The following is a 21,893-nucleotide window of genomic DNA, read 5'->3' as shown; positions in this document are numbered from 1 at the left end:
CTTGATATGTACAGAAAGAAGATTAAGCCTGAAAAGACACATGTGGTTTCTAGAAAGTGGGTCTCAGAAAAGACCCTATCAATGGCCTTCTTTTTAGAATTTTTTGTTGTAACAAAAAATATAAAATGTAACAAAGATAAGAAGTTATATTCAAAGTCCTATATTTTGATAGGAAAATGCTAGAAAGAAAGTCACTTTTAGGTTCCTTCCTAAAAGACACTTTTCGACTCTACTTCTGTCTCATTTATAAGATCAGATCCGTTTATCCAAACAAAAACCTTAAGTCCAGGCAAATGCCATTGAGATCACCTTGATCAGATGATCCTAGGCTCATGATCTACTAGCTTCATTTTGGGTTCAGTCTATAATCAGTTTTGGACTCATAATCGATTCTCAAAATCCAAAACATAATGGGGAATAAACAGAATTTTGAGTGCAATAATCAGTTTGGTCTTTTTTTTTTCACTTTTTCGGGTTTTTAGCTTAACAGCCACCACTTTTTAGTATTTTTGGTTTTTTATTTTTAAATTAAATAGGTATTTCTGTTATGAAAGCAGTTATTGACAGGTGGCCCAATAGGGAAGACTGTTACGGATATTCCCAAAGTGGCCCGTCTTCTTAGCTGCTCTTAAATATAGTAATTAACAGAGGATACTTGTCCTTCATTAATACTGACAGAGACCCATTTTGGATATAAAGACACAGTTCAAAAAGTCTAAAATACCCTTATATTAGGGTTAAATTTTCGTATGTAATGTGGTCCTTCAAACCCCTTAACGATCCAAATTCAGTGTAAAACACGTCAATAAATCAACTCTCAATCCAACGGCTAGGATCATCCATCCAACATAAGATCAGTGAGATCTCTAAGTTTTGGTTCTCTATCCATCACACATGGGAGCGAGTAACATTAGCAAATCCCATAACTTTCCAGAAACACTTAACGACAAATTCAATATCTCTCGATATATTGACACGTCAGACGAGAAAACCATCTAAATATTGTTCGGCCCCTTAAATTGGTACATGCAGCCACATTAAACTTACTCATTGGCATTTAAACTCTCTTCAACTACAAAATAGTAAAAACCAGAGAGGAGACCTTTCTTCTTCCAAGTTTCTAGAATGATGCAGTCTTTGAAGAGATTTCCTTTGGCTTCTATCCCGTTTTTGTTGCTTTTTCTGTTCTTGTTCTTCATCCTCTCTGCAATTTCAACTCAAATGAGAGGAACACCATGGCATCTTTGGACCAAACCTGTAAGGACTCTATGGATTTTCATTCAAATATAAAGAAGAGATTACAGTTTTCTTGGTTTCTCTTTTTAAGTAATTTGTGTTAGCTTTAATGGTTTTTTTATTCTATTTAAGATTTTATTTTTCTTTAGCTAGTTTCTTTAATTTTGCTAGATCTTCCAAGCTTGTAGAAAGATGCTGGTTTTGAGTAATATTATGTTAGCTTTAATGGGTTTTTTTTAATCTGTTTAAGAGTTTATTTTTCTTTAATTTTGTTAGATTGAGAGTTGGGATTCTGTTATTTTTCGATGTTTTTCTTATCTAGGAACCTTTATTCATGGAGGGATTATCAGTGGGGAATTTTGGTACATGAAGAAGAGAGTTGGAACTTTATTGTTCTTTAATTTTCTTGAGTAGTTTTTTCTCCTAATGATTTCTTCCGATTAAGAATCCATGGTTAAGATTGATACACTAATTGAAAAGATTAAGATGTTCAAGTGTTCATAACAGAGTCCTAAATCTATAGAGTTTGTGCAGAAGAAAGCTGCAGCTTTTTTTTTCCTATGGTTTATTGAGATTAAGAATCCATGGTCAAGATTAACACGCTAATTGAAATGACTGAGATGTTCAAGTGTTCGTAACATTTGAAAATGAGATTGCAGTTTTCTTTGTTTCACTTTTGAGTGATATTATGCTAGCTTTAGTGGGTTTTTTGTACTCTATATTAAGATCTTATTTTCTTAATTTGTTCTTTAATTTTGCAAGAATGAGAGTTAGAATTCTGTTATTTTCATATTGTTTTTCTTAGAGTAAAAACCTTTCGCCATGGAGGAATTTTTCATACATGGTATCGACAATCAATAGGGATTTGTATTCATTTTCAGTTGAATAGTTTTTTTTTTTTTTCTAATGGGTTATTGAGATTAAGAATCCATAGGTAAGATTAACAGACTAATTGAAATGACTAAGATGTTCAAATGGTTGTCAGTTGAGAATTTTTTAAGCATGGTCTCCACAATCAATATGGATTTTTATTCATTTTCATTCGAATAGTTTTTTTTCTAATGGGTTATTGAGATAAAGAAATCATGGTTATGATTAACAAACTAATTGAAATAACTAAGATGTTCAAGTGTTTATGGCAGGGTCCTGGATCTCTAGAGTATGTGTTGAACAAAGCTTCAATGGCAGACAGAACAGTGATAATAACAACCCTGAATGAAGCATGGGCAGCTCCTAATTCCATGGTGGATCTCTTTCTCGAGAGTTTCCGAATCGGTGAACAGACCGCGAGTCTTCTTAACCATTTGGTAATTGTTGCTATGGATCAAAAGGCGTTTGACCGATGCAAATTGATACACACAAATTGTTTCTCCGTCACTACCGAAGGCGTAGATTTCTCCGCCGAGAAGAGATTCATGTCGCAGGACTACTTGAAAATGATGTGGAGGAGGATCCAATTCTTAAGACTTGTTCTAAAATTGGGCTACAATTTCGTTTTTACGGTACACATTTTGCAGGAACCAATGCTTTTAAATTGGTGAACTTGATTAGGCTTCGTTCTTTCGATGTAAATTGAGTTTTAAACAAATTTTAGGCCCATTTTTCCACTTATAAAATGGGTGTAAAATTCGCTTTATGCCCATTTTATGTCGAAAGAAACAGAGCAAAAAAAGTGGGCAACTAGCTATTTCAAACTGATGAACTTGATCAGGCTTTGTTCTTTCGAGGTAATATGGGCGTAAAACAAAATTTACTCATTTTTCCAATTAGAAAATGGGTGTAAAATTTGTTTTAGGCCCATTTTAGTCGACAGAAACAGAGCAAAAAATGGGGATCTGTCTAATGCCACTTGAACTGGAGGATGCTGATGTGATGTGGTTCAGAAACTCATTGTCTTTCAAATTGATGAACTTGATTAGCCTCCGTTCTTTCGATGTAAAATGGGCGTAAAACAAACTTTGTTTTACGCCCATTTTTCCATTTAGAAAATGGGTGGAAATTCGTTTTGCGCCCCATTTTAAGTTGAAAGAAACAGAGCAAAAAAAGCATCTCTCTAATGTAACTTCGATTGCAGGATGCAGATGTGATGTGGATCAGAAACCCATTTCCACATTTTATGACTACTGTGGATATTACAATGGCATGTGATGGTTTTATGGGAGACATTTCGGATCGAAAGAACAGAGTCAATGGAGGATTTAATTACGTGAGATCGAACAATGCCACTATTAAATTCTACAAATATTGGTACAATGCAAGAAAAGTCCACCCTCATTCTCATGATCAAGCAGTTTTTGACATTATCAAATTTGACAGTGCTGTTAAAGGAATGGGATTGGAAATGAGGTTCTTGGATACAGCTTATTTTAGTGGGTTTTGTCAGTCAAGAAAGGATTTTGACAAGGTCTGTACATTTCATGCTAATTGTTGTGTTGGACTTGAAAGCAAGCTTAATGATCTTAGGCTTGTTCTTGAGGATTGGAGAAATTTCTCAGCACTCTCAACAGAGGAGAAGAGAGTTAAGAGATATTCTTGGAGGGCTCCAAGGCAGTGCCATTTCTGAATTTGTGGGACATTCCATTCCCATTCTCCCATGTTCATCGAAGCCTAGTTTAGAATTGTTTATAGTTTTCTCTTGAAAGGTTTAATTAAAACTGGCTTGATTATAAGTTAAGATGGGTTATTGTTGATTTACCTGATTGTGCTTATGTGGGTTTTATTTTGTTAATCACAATAATGGAGTCAAAGCCTACTTAAGCTTTGCTCGAAAATTAAATAATATTCATAAAAAAAAATCCATAAATCATAGTGATCCAAATAATCCATTTTTATGGCTGGCGTAGTTCTATCCGTGGCAGTATTGATGTTAGTTGTGATGTACCTGTCGAGAGGTCAATGAATGCTAGCATTGTTTGTAATGACCTATGGTATTGTTTGCGTGATTGTTCGATTCTCTAAGTAAGTTCATTACTTTTGGCAGATTCCTAGAAAGGAGAGAGATTGAAGGTGATAGAGAGAATTTGAGAGGCCCCACATGATAACCAATGAAAAAAAATCAGCTGAAAGTCTAAGATAATAGGTACAAAAAATGGAGACATGTCAAACAAAGGTTTCGTGTGCAAATATTGACCTTATGATCTTATTGTATTAAGAATATCATAAGAAAGTATTTAGTCATTACTATATGTATGTATTGGGGTTGGGACATGGGAGCAACTTCAGATGTTTCTCGTGATAATTTTCTTATATTGATTTTAATCGTTTGTTGGTGGGTCGTGTACTTAGAATATGGGCTTTTATTATTTTATACGAGAAAACAAACGCACGCTGTGTGCGAACAATCACATTCGAGATATGATAATTCACAAGGATGGAGACTATAAATTTTATGGATTGACTATCCAAACAATCACATTCGAGATATGATCTTATGAGTTAAACCTTGGGTCCCTTACAACATATGATGTTTGACCCATTATCGGCGCTCTCTCGTGATTCATTCACTTAATAAAATATTATAAGAATGAAAAATAGACACATACTCTTAAGTATTATACAAACTCCCTACACAGAGAGAAGTGCAGAATAGTTTTTTCCTGGAGTTGTATCACACGTTGTTGATGTGATGTGCAATTCAATTGACTAATAAAATTAGGGAAATGATATCAGCACGGCCGTGTTTTGATATTTTCACTGACTCATCTTGGCTTTTATTATTTAAAGTGCTGTCAAAGGTTATTACAATTACCAAAAAGCTCTCACAAGCCAATTATCTGAGTTTGTGCAATTATTAAAACAGTGCTGTGCTGATATCATTTCCTGCAAAATTACTGTATCAACTAGTCAAAATAAACGGGAGTGATAAATCGACCCCCATATATCTTAAGTCGACTCCCCATGTGTCTTTCTCTCTCCTCTGGGTTATATTTAAGATATTTGGGAGAGGAAGAGGAGAATATCTGGGCTAGAGACAGAAAGACACATGGGGTCGATCGATTTAAAATATTTGGGAGTCGATTTATCACTGCCCAAAATAAAAACCTAGTTTTCTTTGAAAAAAATGATATATTCACCCTTCTTTTACTTGAGACAGCCCGTCTCCGGGGTAAAATAGTTGTCGGCAATTTTGACCCTCTGTGTCGGAAAATATTACAAGTAAAGCAAATTGACTAGTTTATCCTTCATCTAAGAATCTCATGTGAATTTCTTGATAGGCTCGCACCATCTTGGGCCCACCAATTCGAAATAAATTTGAAAAAGTTTCTTTTGCAAATAATAATTATATAGTTTAAACTTTAAAGTACTATTTAAAAATCAATTTGATAAGATAAGTATCAAAATTCAAAACCTACTGACCCTAGTTCAATAGGCGTCTCATATATGACCCAATACTCCTAGGCATAGTTCTCAATTATCAACTTAAAAATAAAATAAAGTAATTATTTAGTTTTTGTATGTTGATCATATCAAAATGATAATCTTGGAAATTAAAATTAAAATGACATTTATTTGTAAAGATAAACTCCTATAAATTTATAAGTTCAACAGCATTGGAATAATGAATTTCTTGTTATTTAAAAATAAAAACATGTGATTTCTCACATCCATGATGAAAGAATTATAGTAAACAAAACATAATTTTCTTTTAACGCAAAATAATTTTAGCAAATTAATAAACCCTAGGTTTATTTTCATATATTTTTATTGCATTTAATTCCCTTTAAATTCGATTTTAATCAAATATATATAATATTAAAATCAAAATTTGAGGTAAAATTCATCTATAATCTAAATTATGGAAAGATCAACTAGAACGCTCTAGAATTTGGCGGTTAATTGTGCATATTTTTCTCATTTTTGAAGTAATCTCATTTTTAATGTTAGGATTGAAGTTTTTACGTTAAATTTGTGCGGATTCAATTTAAAATTGTGAGAAAATGACAAAAAAGAGGGAACAAACAGCTCGAGGAGAGTTAGAGTCGGCGAGATCCATAGTGAAGGGTACAATAATCTTTTTTATTATTACGTTTTCAAGGCTAAATTTATGTCTGAACCATTTATAAATGTTACAATGGTCTACATGTGGTATCGGAGTGATCGTTGTGGTCATTAAAATGGAAATTATTTTTGTCAAAGACTAGCAATCGATGAAAAACAATCATTGGTGGCTATCTGTTGCCAGAGACGGCAATTGGATGGCGCGGCGTTGCGTTGATTGTCGGCCTCTGACAGTGACCCACTCATAGAGTCCACAAAAGAATTGGAGAATTTCCTTTGAGAAGTGAACCACTATTTCAAGGCAATGCGAACCCCGGATCATGAGAAAGATCTGCGACAAGGACATATGCCATTGATAGAACAGGTTTTCCATTGCCTATGAAGACAACCTTATACTAATAACAGAGCATGTGTCCTATGGCGGGCCACGAGGGAGTCAATAGCAGTTCCCATAACGCACGATGAAAAGGGGTCTTCTTAAACATAGATGTACCGTCCTTGATCTTCTCCGTGAGCTACGGTTCTCTCCTTTGAAATTATCCCTTTGAGGTTATGTTTGGCTGCATAAACTGTAATGCCGATTCTCTATTTGGTTGGCAAAATAGCAATGAAGCTCCACTCATCCCCAACATGTCTGGGACATCATTATTGATTTTTATCCCATCTTACACACATGTGCCCCCCATGTGGTACTAATGGCTCACCTACTCATCTTCCAATCAAATTCCACCAAAATTGTAAAATTTTGGTAGAATAATAGTGTAAAAGGTCTTGTCATATTCTCTCTTCCCTATCTCTCTCTTCACTCTCTACACCGGTGATTACATCCCTACTTTTTCCATTACTCGTCGAGATGACCGTTGCGCAACCATACACTGCTTATTTACTATTCCACTATTCTCTGAGTGGTAATTCTAGACATCTTCTATGCTTGTCTCCTCCCTTTTGACTTCTTGTTCTACTACTCTCCGAGCTACTCTTGCGCAATCAAACAAAGTTGAAGGTTTTTAAGCGTAGCTATAAAAAGTATGAAAAAAATCTTGGAAATCACGGGTTTGACGAGTTATAGTGTGTGTATCTTACTCCGAGGGTTAGGATCATCCTATGGAGATGATCTACAGGTACAACCTATTTGAGTTGAGGGCCAAGAAATGAAGGGCTTGGATCATCCTGTGAAACGGCCCCACTCTACCTTTTAAAAAATACTGGACTTCATGCGCACACATCATATGAAAACTCACTGAATGGTTTGGATCATCCAACCATATGGACCCCCCAATATTTTGAAAAAATACGGGAAATATGGGCCAGCACGGTATAAACTGTCGTTAAAACGAGGGAGTGCGGATACCATTTCCCAAAAGAGAAATAAATACCAGTGGCCCGAAATCTCTCTCTCTCTCTCTGAGAAGATGCCGAAGAGGACTACGCACACGTATTCGAGCGAGGATGCGAGGCCGGACGGTCCCGAATCCGAACTATTCGTCTATTATTGCAAGCACTGCGGATCCCACGTTCTCATTACAGGTTCTCTCTCTCTCTCTCTCTCTCCACCTTTGTTTCTAGGGTTTGTCTTTTTGCTTCTCTAAGATTTCTTTCTGCAATCCTCTTATAGTTTTTTCATGTTACATGAATTGCTAATTTTTGTTTCTGTTAGAGAATGGAAACAGGAAACTGAAATCAGTTTTTGCATTTTTAGTGTTCCTATTTGTTCCGATCATTCACTTTGGGGCTCTTTTAGGGTTTTTGTCTGGTACGTGTCTAATTTCTCAAAGATGAAATATATGATACTGTTGGCTAAATTCGAGGATAGCCAATTGCTCTTTTAGGGTTTTGATGAAGAAATCTCAAAACATGTGTATAAGTATGAAGACATGTGTAAAATGATTGTAAAAAATCTTTGCCAATGCACCTTAAGGGCACTCGTTAGAAGAACACTTCATTTAAATACTAAAAATGTAGTTACAAGTTACAATAATCACTTTCCTTTCAACCTCACAAGTAAGGCATGCTTGGATTCTCTTTCAAAATGCCATTATTATTAAGTAATTTGAAATTCGAAGTTGTACGTTTGAATGGATTTAATTGATTGAGTTGTTATTTAGTACGATTGGAATTTGTGCTGCTTTTGTAGTTTTCTGTATTGTTCTGCCTTTTGTATTTTATTTTGAGAACAATCTCATGAACTATGGTTACATGTTCTTTTACTTTAATTGTGCAATGTATATACCTTTTTTCTGTCAATGAAGCATTGCCGTGAGTAGGGTTCATTTTCGTACTGATGTTTTCGTTTTGAAGATACCCAATTGCAGAAAATGCCGAAAAGGAAGACTGACAAAGCATATGTTTTAGACAAGAACAAACATCTTGCGAGGCTGAACATTACTGAGGGTGGAAAGGTTCTCTTAAAACGGTATTCATATTGCTCTTTAATATTTCATTTGGATTGATCGTAGCTATTTTACTCCATTTTGAATTATTTTATTCTTGATTTGTGCTCTTTTTTATTTGAAATTCTTCTGGTCATAATAAGTGTAATTATGAAAAGGAAAAATGAAAGGCTAAAGTCAAGAAGTCGCCTTAGTCCATAAAAGATTCTGATCAGAATGATAGTAGGCATCGCTCAAGATAGAATATCCAAAACCTTAACCCAAACATAATTAAAATGTTACGGCCTCAAATTTTTCTCCAATTCTAAGGCTTGATAACGTTTGTGAGGGGCCCAAAAAATTAGTGAAGGGCACAAGAAAAGGTATATGCGGATTCGGTTTGTTACTTTTTTTACTTCTAATTGGTTTTATTGGATGGATTCATGTGTAGAGAATGGGTTTCGATCAATGATTACGCTCAACCCTAGGGTTTAGAGTTGTTTAGAGGAGTTTATACTTTATATCCTAATTTTGGCGGTTTCTAGAGGACTGTCATAGTTACGACTTATGAGTTTCCATTAATTTATAATTAAATTCATGTTTTTTCCCATGGTAGCAACAACTTCTGAAGTTCCTGGGATCTCTTTAGTGGCCCTCTTAGTTGGATTCTAGTGGTTTGTTTCTGTTTTGACTTCTAATTGGTTTTATTGGATGGATTCAGTTGTAGAGAATGGGTATCGATCAATGATTACGCATTGACGCTCAATCCTAGGGTCTAGAGTTGTTTAGAGGATCTTATATCCTAATTTTGAGGGTTTCTAGAGGACTGTCATAGTTATGAGTTTCCATTGATTTATAAGTAAATTCCTGCTTTTTTCCATTGTAGCAACAACTCTTGAACTTCTTGGGATCTCTTTAGTGGCCTTCTTAGTTGGATTCTAGTGTTGTTGTTTGTAGCTTCTTCAATTAGCAGCAATTTGGTAGTTTTTGTTAGATCTTAAGCAATTTCTACATATCCCACTTGATGCTGGAAAGTTAAAGAGATGGGGATTCTGGAAGGGAATTAACCAAATCTGTCATAGTACGTAATCTGGATCTCCGGCAATTAAGGCTTTATGTTTCGGTTTCGGTTTCAGTATACATTTCATTCATAATGGAAAATTGGAAATGGAAATTTCATCCAAAAAAAAAAAAAGGGAATGGAAATATCTTGGTTTTGGATGGAAATTGTGTTGAAAATCTGGTAAAATCACGGGAACTTATGGAAACATATGCAAATGATGAACAATTAAGATGAAACTTAAATGAAACTTCAGATAGTGTATTTTTTACCTCTTTGGTTGTTTTTGACCACCTCTGCCCAGGTCTTTTGGCCATTTCGTTTGAATGAATTATTACCTTAAAAAAAAAAGAAAAAGAAAAAGAAGAACCCTTCAGGAAGTGCTAGTATAAGCACAAATACACATTGAAATACGACCAAATAATAAAAAAGCCCACCACAATTGTTTAACATCCAGTGACATGCGCTGTCTCACATGTTTGATAATTCGATACATACCACAGTTCACTTAATATTTCTTATAAGTTATAACTATTTATAACTATAACCATGTAACACATAATGGTATACTATACCACTAATACACTTACGGTTTTGGTTTCGTTATGCGTATCTGTTGGATGGAAACGGAAACATTTTGGTTGTTTCGTTTCAATCTCAGTGGAAATTTAAGACCATGCCGATAATAACAAAATGAGATCAACACAATCAAAAAGAGAAGAAGAAGAAGAAGAAGAATAAGGAAATAATTTTCCCTAGGGTTTGCAAAACCTTGTAAGACGAAATAGAAAGAATTATGACAAATCATGCCTCCCAAAGTAAGTCACAATTTCATTAATCAAAAGTCCATTACGTATCCTTTTCAAAATGGCATAAATACTACTTTTAAAATATGAATGGTTACATGAATAGTAATATGAGGTCATGAACAGTATGTGAATGAGAAATATAATACAAATATCTATTAAAATTGAAGCCACCCCTGCAAGCAATTACACAACACAAAACGAAAGTACCATATATTTTAAGTGCTCTTTTAATGGGAAATATAATGAAAATTTCTAAAGCTAAAAGTCAAATAATCAAAGCTTCAGAAAATGTATTTTAGACCTATATATATATATATGTATATATATCTCCCTCCAGAAACAATCTAATTTCTGTTATAGACTCTTGCTACCGATTGAACTATCCCAGGGATCTTTACTAAGTTAATTATGTTTCAAAGTGAAATTAGAAAGTTTTGGCCTAGAAGTTTCATAAGGATTTCTAAATTGAGACTGTCTGAAACTGTTGTAAAAGATAATAAAAAATCACACTACATTCAAGATGATAAAGATTAGCTTTTCTAAAATTTTTAGGCCCAACTGAACCCTCTTCTGGTCTCAGCATGATGTCACCAATAAGGACTTTTCTGGCCTTTTTCAACTGCCTTTTTAGTGCTTATTTGTTTGCAATATATTTTCAATGTTTGCTGCATTACCATACAATTTGGCTTATATCCTGATATATCAGATGAACTGCATAAAACTACTATTCCTCCAGAGCCATCTTGCTTTTGCTACATCAATGAGCTATCTTTATATAGGCTAAACCATAAGGATTTCTTACTTCATCATGCTTTTATACCTGAAGTATCAGAATCACTTTACATTGTATGATGGCAATCTGAATGGGACAGTATTTTATATTTTGGAATTTCTTCTCAACCATCAAGCGGTTCTGGTTTCTGTGTTAATGGTTCTGTATTTTGTTATCCCATTGATTCAAGAATTTGAACATTTTTCCTGGCCTAAATTTTGCTTAGATTTTATCTTTCTAAAGCCAAATACACAGTGAGTTGGAATTTGTGACTTGCCTGGTTTATTGTTCTTCCATCTCATTTCTTTTCTTCCTCTGTTGGTTGTATTTTGAGTGTCTAGAAAAATTTAATCAATGTGAAGACTTAAATCTTTCTGGCTGAGGCATCATTTGCATTTGGTAATCAGGGTTTCAAGCTGTAAGTAAATTATAGCGTTGGAGCTCATGTGTACAAACTATGGATCTTTCTTATCCAGCGGCGAAGGAAAAATGGAAAAACAATTTCGTATGACCTGTATGGGCTGCGGGCTTTTTGTTTGTTATCGGTCAGAAGAAGAACTGGAGCCTGCTACTCTCATTTATGTTGTTGATGGTGCTTTAAGTTCGGTTGCTGCAGAAACACACCCTCAGGTATAGATAAATTGCCTGCTACACGTACTTTATTTATCGTATTCATATGTCTTGTGCTTGTTAATCACCCCACCTTCGTCCTCTTTCTCGATTGTGTCTTAAACTCGTTTAACTAATTGGGCGGTGTAATTGATTCATGTCTTACCTGGTTTGTAGTTTTGCCTGGTTCAAGTTTTCATTAACATGATATATAAGGATTAGACTTATATAATTTATTCCTTAGGTCCACTTAAGTTCGCTTGGTCAGTTCGTCTGATCAATTTGCTGTATTCCCTGAACTGTGGGACTTTTTTATGTGGTATGGATCTTTTTGTGTGGTTGAGGAATACATAATCTATTAACTCATTGTTGATCAGTTGTTTCTCTATTCAGTTGGGATTATGTAATGATTAGTTGCAGTGCAACTCTTTCACAGGACAAGTAGATGGTTGTCCTGTCCACCTAGACCATTCATCAACTTAATGGGCATGCAAAAATCATATTGCTGGACAACCCCAACCATTTGATCACTGGCCTGCAATTTTCCTGTTTTAAATGTCCTTTTGCGGGCCATCAGTCAGATGGCTAGGAGCATTCGATTGGTAAAAGTTTGTTGTCATTGGGAATCCATTTGGGACCCTACGCAAATGATTTACAATATAGATGGACTTCTCTCCTTCCATATGTTGTGTGCCAAGTTTCACACCAAAATGTGTTGAAAATGTGCGGCACGAACTTTCATTATTTCTCAAGATGAACATGGCAACGGTGAGAGTTTTGCGTCTTGAAATGGAAAAAAAAGGAAAAATGTGAAATTTCATAGTTAGAAAGATCTTCAAATTGTCGATGGAATCTCCACTTAGTCTTTGAAGGATGCTATAACATACAGCAGCAAACAATTTTTCTGCCTTGCCGACCAACTACTTGAAGTGTTGGTTTGTTGAGATATCAGAATTCAGAAGTGCCTGTGAAAAACACGATTGCCTGCCAGTGGAAGGCTTTATACATATCTGTTTTTTATCTATCCAGTCTGTATGGAATCCATTATCAATGCCCCTGGAAGACAATAGGAGTGGGTTCGTTTTCAGCATGCTCGGATATTGGCAAATACAGAGGCAGATAGGCTTCCAGACTGGTGTTGATCGCCCAGCGTTGGAGATTTTTGACTTATTGCCTCCTTGTCATTGGTTGATTTATTTGTTATTTCTCTTTGTATGTTCTCATCTCTCTCACAACCTCCTTGGTTGTGAGTTTTTTGCATTAATAAATCTCCACCATTTCAAAAAAAAGAAGAAATATGAAGAAGAAAGAGGGTATCTTCCTCCAGAGAAGAAGCTAATATCAAGATAGGAGCAACCAAGTTCGCATGTTCCTCATATCCGCCACCTTGCTTCCTTTGATACTAACATCCATATTTTATAGTCTTCTGGTGTTATAAATAGCCCAAGAAGACTGAGATGGTGAATAACTCAAGAATATACATCCGACATGCCGATGATCAAACTTGTTTCTAGCAAGTTCAAGATACCCAAATACTTGGGGACTATGAAAATTGAAGTTTTTCTTTGCTGGAATTAGGTAAGAGGAGTTTTAGCATTTAGGAAATTGACGACAGAGAACTATTTCTTTTCCGATTATTGTGAGGCAAGGCTTCCAATTCTAGTTTCTTAGGGAAATTTTGGTCACCAATTTTTATAACCTGTCACCATGAGTAAACTTGCCTATTTGATGAAATCACTGACTATTCCCGAGTAAACTTGCCTATTATATGGCATTTTTAAGGCTATTTTAACCACAATTTTAGGCTATTTTAAGTTTTTAAGCGTAACACATAACATGTGGTCAAAAAGTAGCAAATCGAGTAGCGAACGATCCCAGCGGTCTTCTGTCCATGTTCCATCCTTCTTGGCCAATACATCACATATCCTGGATCAAGTAAAGACTCTGGGTTTACAACAAGCTACAGAAGAACCCGACTATAATGTTTACATTATAGTCCTGGTGCCCAGCCCCTACCTTACTTATCGAGAAGGAGTACTGGGACTGAGTAGACTTCTTGTAGTTCTCCGGTTGCAAGGTTTCGAGCTAACTACAGGATTTGCTAAATAAGCTATGTTTATTTCATTTTCTTATCATCCATACATGTACTGACTTATGTTTTCATTTATGAGTCAGATGATCAACTTCTCAGTTTACTGGTTCCATTTCCAAAACAATAAAATAAATAAAAAAATCTCAGTTTAATGGTATTCTAAATTATGTTGCAGGATGCCCCTGTACCACCATGCATATCACAATTAGAAGGTGGACTTGTTCAAGTGGCAATAGAAGTAGAAGACCGTGCTCAACGTTCAGCAATTACAAGTAACTGTTTATGGCATGATTACTTTGTTGCATTATTATGTCTTACTAGATTTTTAGCTTTTTGAAATGGATGTTCTTGCGAAGAAAATACCATTGTTGATCTTCAATGATTCTGTTGTCAACTAGCCCAATCACATTGATGAGATGGGTTATGAAGACATTGTGTGTGCATCCTCATAACAACATTTTTTTTTATTTTCCATATTTTTATTAGGTTTAGAAGCACGCGGTCCAACTTAAAAACCTACTGCCCTAACTTAAATTGTGCATCAATCACGGGTAGGCTTGATCTAGGCTTTGAGAAAACTACCCTCAACTTAAAATGAAATCAGGACTTCATAATGGAGGTAAACTACTCTATTTCCACTGTAAATGTGATGGAGGTAGAACTACCCTATTTCTATGGTAAATTGCACGCAAAAGTTTCTTTATCTGAAGAGTGTGGCTAAATTATTTTCCACAATTTTCTTAGAATTGAACATTTCTCCTTGTTTTCTAAGAAAATCTCAAACCGTGCCTGACCATGATTTTTTCTGCATGGATCTTCTCCATAATTTTTTTATCCTATATTCAAATGCGCCGTAAGAGTTTGATGATTTAATCATGATGAGTATCCGCTTGGTGACAACCATATACTGTTGATTCAGAAAGATAGAAAGCATGCTTACGATGAAGAGGCATGCAATGAGGAGAATTCAGATGATGGACTTTTTGTGCAAGAGAAAGATCCTTATTATTGTTCGCTTTGCCTTGAGGCCGAGGAGTCTGTGGATCATCTCCTCATCCATTGTAAAATGGCTCGGGAGATTTGGAGTAGAGTGCTTAGTAGGTTTGGCATTAGTTGGGTCTTTCCTGCTAAACTCTTGGACCTCTTTCTTGGATGGTTTGTGACGTCGTGGAAGAGAAAAGGAAAAATTCTATGGAATATTTGCTTCCTAGCTACAATTTGGGTGATCTGGAAAGAAAGAAATGCAAGAGGATTTCAAAAACTCAGCTTTCCTCTTCATCAAAATTATTGCTTTATTGATCTCCTGGGTCAAATCCCTTCCTTGTTTTAGGTTTGTTTCTGCCTATGACCTGTGGGAAAGGTGGAGTGAAGTTTGTGGTAGTGTAGAGACCAACAGAAAATTATTCAAGTCTGGATCCCCCTTGCTTCTGGCTTTGTGAAATTGAACTTTGATGGATCTAGGTTCGGGAATCCGGGTCCTGGGATTTGGGGAGTTGTGAGAAATGAGTTGGGGGAGGTTACGTTAACATTAATGCGAATAATATAGTGAAGCCAAATCCGATTTCATAGATTGCTTTAAAAAATAATGCTCTTGATATGGAAACTGTTTCCAAGTCAAGAATGATTTCTAAAAGAGAGGTTTTGATAAAGGTAATGCAGTCTTGTTATGAGTCTTGATATTTCAAGAGTGGGTGTTCCCCATTCTCAGAAACTTCCTCCAGTAAATCAAACTTAAACAATTAGAGTCTCTTTTCAAGAATGATGATAAATATTTCATATGATTGAAAAGAAGTGGAAAATGGAATTGACTCTTATCATTTGCGTGGCAAAGTGAAGATTCTAGGGAAATTCAAGATCGATAATTTCATAATTGTTTATCATTCTAAAAAAAGTTCATAATTATTCATGGTTGATATAACCTTGATAGGTTGGTTAGTCATTGCTTGAATTTTGGAAAAAATGGTTGACTATCATGAATTAGAAGTTGAAACATGGAAGAACGACCTTAATTTGGTATCGGAGCTACAATATCTAGTTTTCTTCCTTTCTTCTTTCTTTCTTTCTTCTTTTTCTTTCTTCTTTTTCTTTCTTTCTTCTTTTTTTTTCTTTTTCTTTTCTTTCTTTCTTCTTTTTTCTCTTTCTTTCTTTTGCGTGCATCCATAGGGATTAGTTCCGCCCTAAGATGGGGTGGGATACCCTATGTCATAAAAAATATATATCTAGTTTTCTTCCCTTTTGGTCTTGCATCAAGCCTACAATCGGAGGTATGCGGTTTTCAGAAGAATTCTGAAAGTTGGGTAGGTAGAAGATGTTTGCACTTGAAGATGCAAACTTGGGGCGAGTTTCCTCTAACCCATTGGGAACTAGTGAAGCAAAGTTCACCAATAAACCCATTATTTGGCAAACATTTTTTGAGATATGAATATATGATCAGTGTTTCAAAATGCAGATGCAAAGCAAATCCTAGCCAAAGAAAATCTTAGTCGATGCGGCGCGATCGAGTACTTGGCTGGCGCGACCATAAGTCGAGAGACTCATAGGAGTTTTGATTGACATCACATGGGCACCGACTCAGACAAGAACTAGACCAAGTAAAAAGGGGGTCAACTCAGACGAGGCATCAATGATGTGGCCGAGTTTTGAAATTATGAATATGATGGTTGATTGAGAAGCAAAGAAGGCCCTAAGGATACCAAAAACATAATCAAACATCAATGGTGGAACGTTAAATGGCTTTATTTGTCACAGGAATTGGCATTGTATGTCGTTATGGTTTATGATGATTTTTAGTGTTTCTTTTTTAGTTTTTAAGGTGAAGGTTAAAGTCTTAGTGGGCTTGTGTGAGAAAAGTGTGATAGTATTTTTCGAGAAAAACTTCGATTCATTCTCTTGAGAATCTGATAGTGCACAAATAAATGGAAAGATAAAACAAGAAAACAAGCTTCAAGATGAACACCAAGATTTTACGTGGTTCGGCCTAGATGCCTACATCCATGGCTGAGAACACGATCTTCCACTATAAGAAAAGCAAAATACAAGGATTACAATGGGACTGACCCGCAAAATGCAACCGTTTCCCTTGTCCTCTCAACCAAGACTGTTGACTAGAGAAACCCGAGAAAACCCCAAAAGAAAAACCCAAGAAGAAGCACTCTCTCTCTCTTATAAACCTAGGTTTTTAGAAAACCTAGAAAAACTTGCTTCTTTTGTTTTCCACAACAACTAGGTTATATAGTTAAATTAGGAAATAAGGCAACTTACGCAACCCATTCCAATATGGAAGTCTCTATGATTTGAAATTGGTGTCTTTCAGTTTTATTTGGTAACATAAGATAGATAGGCTTGAAGTTTAGGAAATTTAGAATTTTAATCTAGAGATATTTTTGTACTTTATATTTCCTATTAAAGAGAGTGCATTTAGTCTTGGCAGCAACATTTAATCCACTACCCATCTCTATCTTGGGTTGCTCTAAAATAGAAATTACAGTTTATTTACGTGGATCTATGGGTTGAAGTTGATCCAAAGGTAATGTTTACTAAGGTTTTAAAGTGTTTTGGGCCTGTATATGTGAGCTTTTGTGTACTTTTTTTTTTTTTTGGGGGGGGGTTAAGTAATAGTTACTCGTTTGTCTTTTCGCTTTTGGTTTTGCCGTACTTTGAGCATGTTTTGATCAACTGTATTGTTGTTTTATCTTTCTCTAGAATTGTTTATGAAGGTCTATTGCATTTTGTTTTTGCTATTGCAAGTTTCTACTTTTGGTGGATTTTTTGTAGTTTGCTAGCATCATTTTCATTTTTTTATTTTTTTTGCAAAGTCACACCATCTGTCATTGTGCAGTCTCAAATTTCATGTTGACATTTTCAGTATATGTATCTAATTTTTTTATTTTTTTTTGCAAAGTCACACCATCTGTCATCATGTAGTCTCAAATTTCAAGTTGACATTTTGAGTATATGTATCTAAATTTTCTAGCTAAGCACATCCATATAACTAGTAAGCTTACTCCAAGTGTTATTAATATCAGGAGTAAATGCTGATGATGTTCGAGTGACTGTAGCTGCACCTGCAGCTCGTGGCGAAGCTAATAATGAGTTGTTGGAATTCATGGGCAAGGTATAACATTCTCTTTATTATCCTTTTTTATTTTTGATACTGCAAGCTGGGGACACATCGTAGTGAGTGCAAATGACTTTAAAAAAAATGGAGTACTTTTTGCCATTAAAAAAAATAAAATTACAACAATTTTGCTTAAGAAGGTCAAATCAGATGGATTTAGCTGCTGTTGTTGATACAGGTTTTGGGTTTAAGGTTGAGTCAGATGACACTTCAGAGAGGATGGAATAACAAATCGAAGCTCCTTGTGGTGAGTTAGCCCATCACGAATTTGTGTTAATTTTGCCTTTTGTATTTGTACGTGGACTAATGTGTTATTTTGTGCAAACCCATAAAACCAACTACAAGTAGAACAGAAGAGGAAATGCATTGCCATTGTATAGGCCAAATTTTCTTTTACGTATTTTTGCTATTATATGGGGAACGTCCTATAAGATGTTCATATTTACACGGGCCCAACCCTGAATATGCCATGGACCAGACATTACTATGTAGACAACTCTAAACATCCGATCTAAAGTCTCTTTCGTGTTGGATTTTTGCTCTATTTGTTTTCTAATCGTCATTTTTTCAAAGCCCCAATTGGCCAATTGAATAATTAGATTTGTCCATTCTGATTGGATTTTAGGTTATGACATCTTCATGATGGGGCCCAAAGGATGACTAGTCTGTATAATAGTGGTATCATGGAAGTAAGCCAGATCACTGCATCTCATACAACCTCTTATAAAATTGATCAACATTTCTGCCTCGTTAGCTGTTATATTAGTTGGCATGTAGGAATGAATGTGTAGTTTAGGGGTGCAAGTGGGTCGTCAGAGTGGGTGAGGTTGGGATTTCACAACTGAACCCATAAACCAGGACCCATGTGCCAACCCAAACCGATTATTGACTGGACTAACTCGTTTGGTTGCATATGATCTCAACTCTCATAGTTTGCATTATGCGATAGCAGCATGAATAATGCTGTTTGCAAGGTGGGCTGTGTGAGAAGGAAATGGGAGAAATGAAAATGCATGTTACTGAATCGGAAGAACAAGAAAGGGAAACACTCTCTAGAAGGGAAGTTTGTCCTTTTAGGCTCGTAAAGGGAGGAGGTTACAAGAGAAATTGAAGTAACCTAGGGAAAGGTTTCATATGTGTCTGTGATGGATAAGTAATTAAATTGGTAATGTACTATACAGTATATAGGGCACTGATAAGTTTGCCCCCAGAATTTCCCGTTCGCCTCCTTTACTGGTTGTTAAGGCCACTCTCTATCTCTCAATCTATTTATCTCCTCGATCCTCCCGCATCCCGTTTTTCTTCTCCCCCAATAAGCATAACTCCTGTCTCCCCTTCCAATTCTCTACTACCTCTCGCCAGTCGTTTACTGTCGAGAAGCCCATCTCATTGCTACTTTACTTGGCCTCAATTCCATCTCCTTTAAAATCTCCTTCGGTTGAATGCCTCTCCCCTGCCCCATGTACCACTGAAACACCCACCTCTTATCCTTGAATTCTTTTGTAGAGGGGATGAGGGTGTCCTTGAATTCTTGATTTTTATCTTTGTTTTAGATTTTTCCGTGATAAGATGATAAGAAAATTCTGCTCTATTAGATTTTAATGTTGCAAAGTATAGTTTCTGGATTTCTTAAGTTGCAGACTGTTTGTGTCTGGATGCCCCCTTTTATAAGAAACCCATCTTAATAGTCATAATCATGGGATTTTGAGAATTTTTTTTGTTCACGTGATTTATCTTTTCAAATTGGTTCCTTTCTTTTCAGTTTTGCACTCATGATGAATTGATGTCGGAATGGAATGAAGTGTATGAATAATCTGTCTTTCTTGAAACCCCACTACAACTCCAAAACGTAATCATCTTGAAACCAAACCCACTACAACCCAACAAAATTAAAGTCCTCCCAAAAGTACACCAATCTGTTTAGTTTGTTTATCCTTGTCCCTTTTTAGGGAAAGAATTTCGTTAGCTGGGTTTTGGGTAGATTGAAGAGAAAGGGGGACGGAACTTCCATTTCCTATGCTCTCCACCACGTCCCAGGGATCAAATTAGGGATAAGCCCAATGAGCTCTACACACACATATACACTACTGATATTCGCAATACCATTTTTGATAATGGGGTGAAATCACCTTGTCTTTTATTATTGTTATTATTATCAGTATTGAATGGCTTGTCTTTTGTTTTTTAATCAGCTGTCAAATATAATTCCAAAAATGCTCTCAGAAGCCATTTAAAAAATAAAAGACAGGGTGTGTTCGCCCCTTTATTAAAACATGGTAGTGCCAATATCAGCAGCACCCACACATATATATCATTTATGATATTTATCCAGCCCATCGACTTGAGTTTGGTTTTGAGTGGATTTAGGTCAGTCGGGACAACTTGCACACATAAGAAAACATGATTAGTTGTTTTTTCTCTGTTTGATTCAGGTGGAAGACTTGTCTGCTAGAGAGGTTTATGAGAAGCTTTTAGAAGCTGTGCAACCTTGATTCTTCGCACACGCAATGGGATCATTTGATGTTTGATTGACACATACAAGATTTGTGTCCACGAATCTGCAATTGCCTATCCGTCAAGGTTATGTTCAGGTGAAAACAAACACTTGCATGGTGCTTCTATTTTTTCAGTATAATTGGAACACTTAATAGCGAATAATTGTAGCAGTGTCGAGCCTTTTTTCCCAAGCATTGAAGCTTTAACAAGACGAAGCATCCTGCAAACGAAATGTAGGTTTCCCAATGAACTAATATTTTAAGATTAGGAGCCCAACATTTTATGCCTCTTTCTTTGAACTGTTCTATGGTGAGTGTGCATGTAATTCCTGTATTATTTAGCTGAAGTTCATGTGAAGGCCACTTGTTTGATGATCTAAGCCTCTGGTTTTGTGCCTTTTCTGATTCTTTGGTTAGACATAACTTTAATTTTCCTGATTTGCACAATATAGTGATTCCCCTGCTTTAAAAAAAATGCTTGACAAATTAGGTGTATGATTTGGGAATTTTAAGATTGTTAGATGACATGAAGAATGTAATAGGAAATAAATTTCCTCTTGCTTTGCCAGGGGAAAAAAAGACGGCGTTACTGCTTGAAATAGGCCAACAATCTACACACAAAATGGCCTTAGTAAGTCCTATTTTCTTTTTAACTGAGTGAAGTTACTGCTTGAAATAGGCCAACAATCTACACACAAAATGGCCTTCGTAAGTCCTATTTTTCTTTTTAACTGAGTGAAGTTGAAGTGGGAATACCTTTTGCTTGGTTTCTGTTTTGTAAGCTGCCTCAGGAAGCCTGATTATTTCATTTTGTTTTATCAGAAATTGGAGATTTTTGCAAGTAATCTTTTTACCTGGTTTGTATATGTGAAAATGGTTTCAGCTTGTAGATCTAGGTTTATCACCCCCTCCCCTCAAAATTGCGAAATGCACTCATATTCTAACCTTTTGTAGGGGGTTAAACCATACTCCTTTTGGATTAAAAATGACGTTTGGGTATTTTCTCCACACCCGCTATCATCACTTTCAAGAGCAACATGTATTTTCCAAATCAAACAAGTGGTCATGATCTCGTGAGCCGTGAGGCATTAGGCCATCATGAGAACTAAGGGTACGATTTGGGTCGGGTCTGGTTGAATTTCTTCTTACAAATGAATTGGAATCAACCCAAACCGGATTTTATGGTAATAGTTCAACCAAAAGTCCCAAAAATCGACCAGAGCTGCTTCCCTTCTGAGAAACTTACACTTGCTGTGGTCGGTTTACATCATGAGTATTAGTGATTAAGAGAATACTAAACTGAGGGGTGCCCTTGCAAAAAACAGCCCCAAGGGTA

General features: G+C 35.8%; 2 protein-coding genes across 4 annotated transcripts; both read left to right on the top strand.

The window, feature by feature from the left end:
• The first annotated feature begins 1,037 nt into the window (after positions 1 to 1,037).
• LOC143847331 (uncharacterized protein At4g15970-like) lies at positions 1,038 to 3,930 on the top strand. The gene is made up of 3 exons (XM_077356126.1): positions 1,038 to 1,257; positions 2,379 to 2,738; positions 3,311 to 3,930. The coding sequence occupies exons 1-3, from the start codon at positions 1,126 to 1,128 to the stop codon at positions 3,797 to 3,799; spliced, it is 981 nt and encodes a 326-aa protein (XP_077212241.1). The 5' UTR covers positions 1,038 to 1,125; the 3' UTR covers positions 3,800 to 3,930.
• Positions 3,931 to 7,578: 3,648 nt separating this feature from the next.
• On the top strand, positions 7,579 to 21,338 carry LOC143847330 (UPF0235 protein At5g63440). 3 transcript variants are annotated; one of them, XR_013235012.1, is made up of 8 exons: positions 7,580 to 7,761; positions 8,533 to 8,647; positions 11,721 to 11,874; positions 14,121 to 14,217; positions 17,971 to 18,059; positions 18,241 to 18,309; positions 20,495 to 20,653; positions 21,127 to 21,338. XR_013235012.1 is itself a non-coding variant. In XM_077356125.1 (7 exons), exons 1-7 carry the CDS (start codon positions 7,684 to 7,686, stop codon positions 20,552 to 20,554), a joined length of 648 nt encoding a protein of 215 aa, XP_077212240.1. In that variant the 5' UTR covers positions 7,579 to 7,683; the 3' UTR covers positions 20,555 to 20,955. The 3 variants fall into 3 exon arrangements, 2 of the variants coding, with proteins under 2 accessions (XP_077212240.1, XP_077212239.1); XM_077356125.1 differs by lacking the exon at positions 21,127 to 21,338 and having other exon boundaries at positions 7,579 to 7,761; positions 8,547 to 8,647; positions 20,495 to 20,955; XM_077356124.1 differs by lacking the exon at positions 21,127 to 21,338 and having other exon boundaries at positions 20,495 to 20,955.
• Positions 21,339 to 21,893: the final 555 nt, after the last annotated feature.

The sequence above is a fragment of the Tasmannia lanceolata genome, unplaced genomic scaffold, assembly GCF_043159265.1.
Source record: "Tasmannia lanceolata isolate RefF3 unplaced genomic scaffold, GAP_Taslan_0.1 ptg000015l, whole genome shotgun sequence".
NCBI lineage: Eukaryota > Viridiplantae > Streptophyta > Magnoliopsida > Canellales > Winteraceae > Tasmannia > Tasmannia lanceolata.
The sequence above is the reverse complement of the archived record's forward strand: the minus strand, read 5'-3'. Positions and strand labels throughout refer to the sequence as shown.

Coding starts and splice junctions, on each gene's coding strand:
- LOC143847331 (XM_077356126.1), top strand. CDS start 1,126: ATGATGCAGTCTTTGAAGAGATTTCCTTTGGCTTCTATCCCGTTTTTG. Junction 1,258..2,378: donor GGCATCTTTGGACCAAACCT/GTAAGGACTCTA, acceptor TGTTTATGGCAG/GGTCCTGGATCTCTAGAGTA. Junction 2,739..3,310: donor GCTACAATTTCGTTTTTACG/GTACACATTTTG, acceptor CTTCGATTGCAG/GATGCAGATGTGATGTGGAT.
- LOC143847330 (XM_077356124.1), top strand. CDS start 7,647: ATGCCGAAGAGGACTACGCACACGTATTCGAGCGAGGATGCGAGGCCG. Junction 14,218..17,970: donor TCAACGTTCAGCAATTACAA/GTAACTGTTTAT, acceptor TATTAATATCAG/GAGTAAATGCTGATGATGTT. Junction 18,310..20,494: donor ACAAATCGAAGCTCCTTGTG/GTGAGTTAGCCC, acceptor TGTTTGATTCAG/GTGGAAGACTTGTCTGCTAG.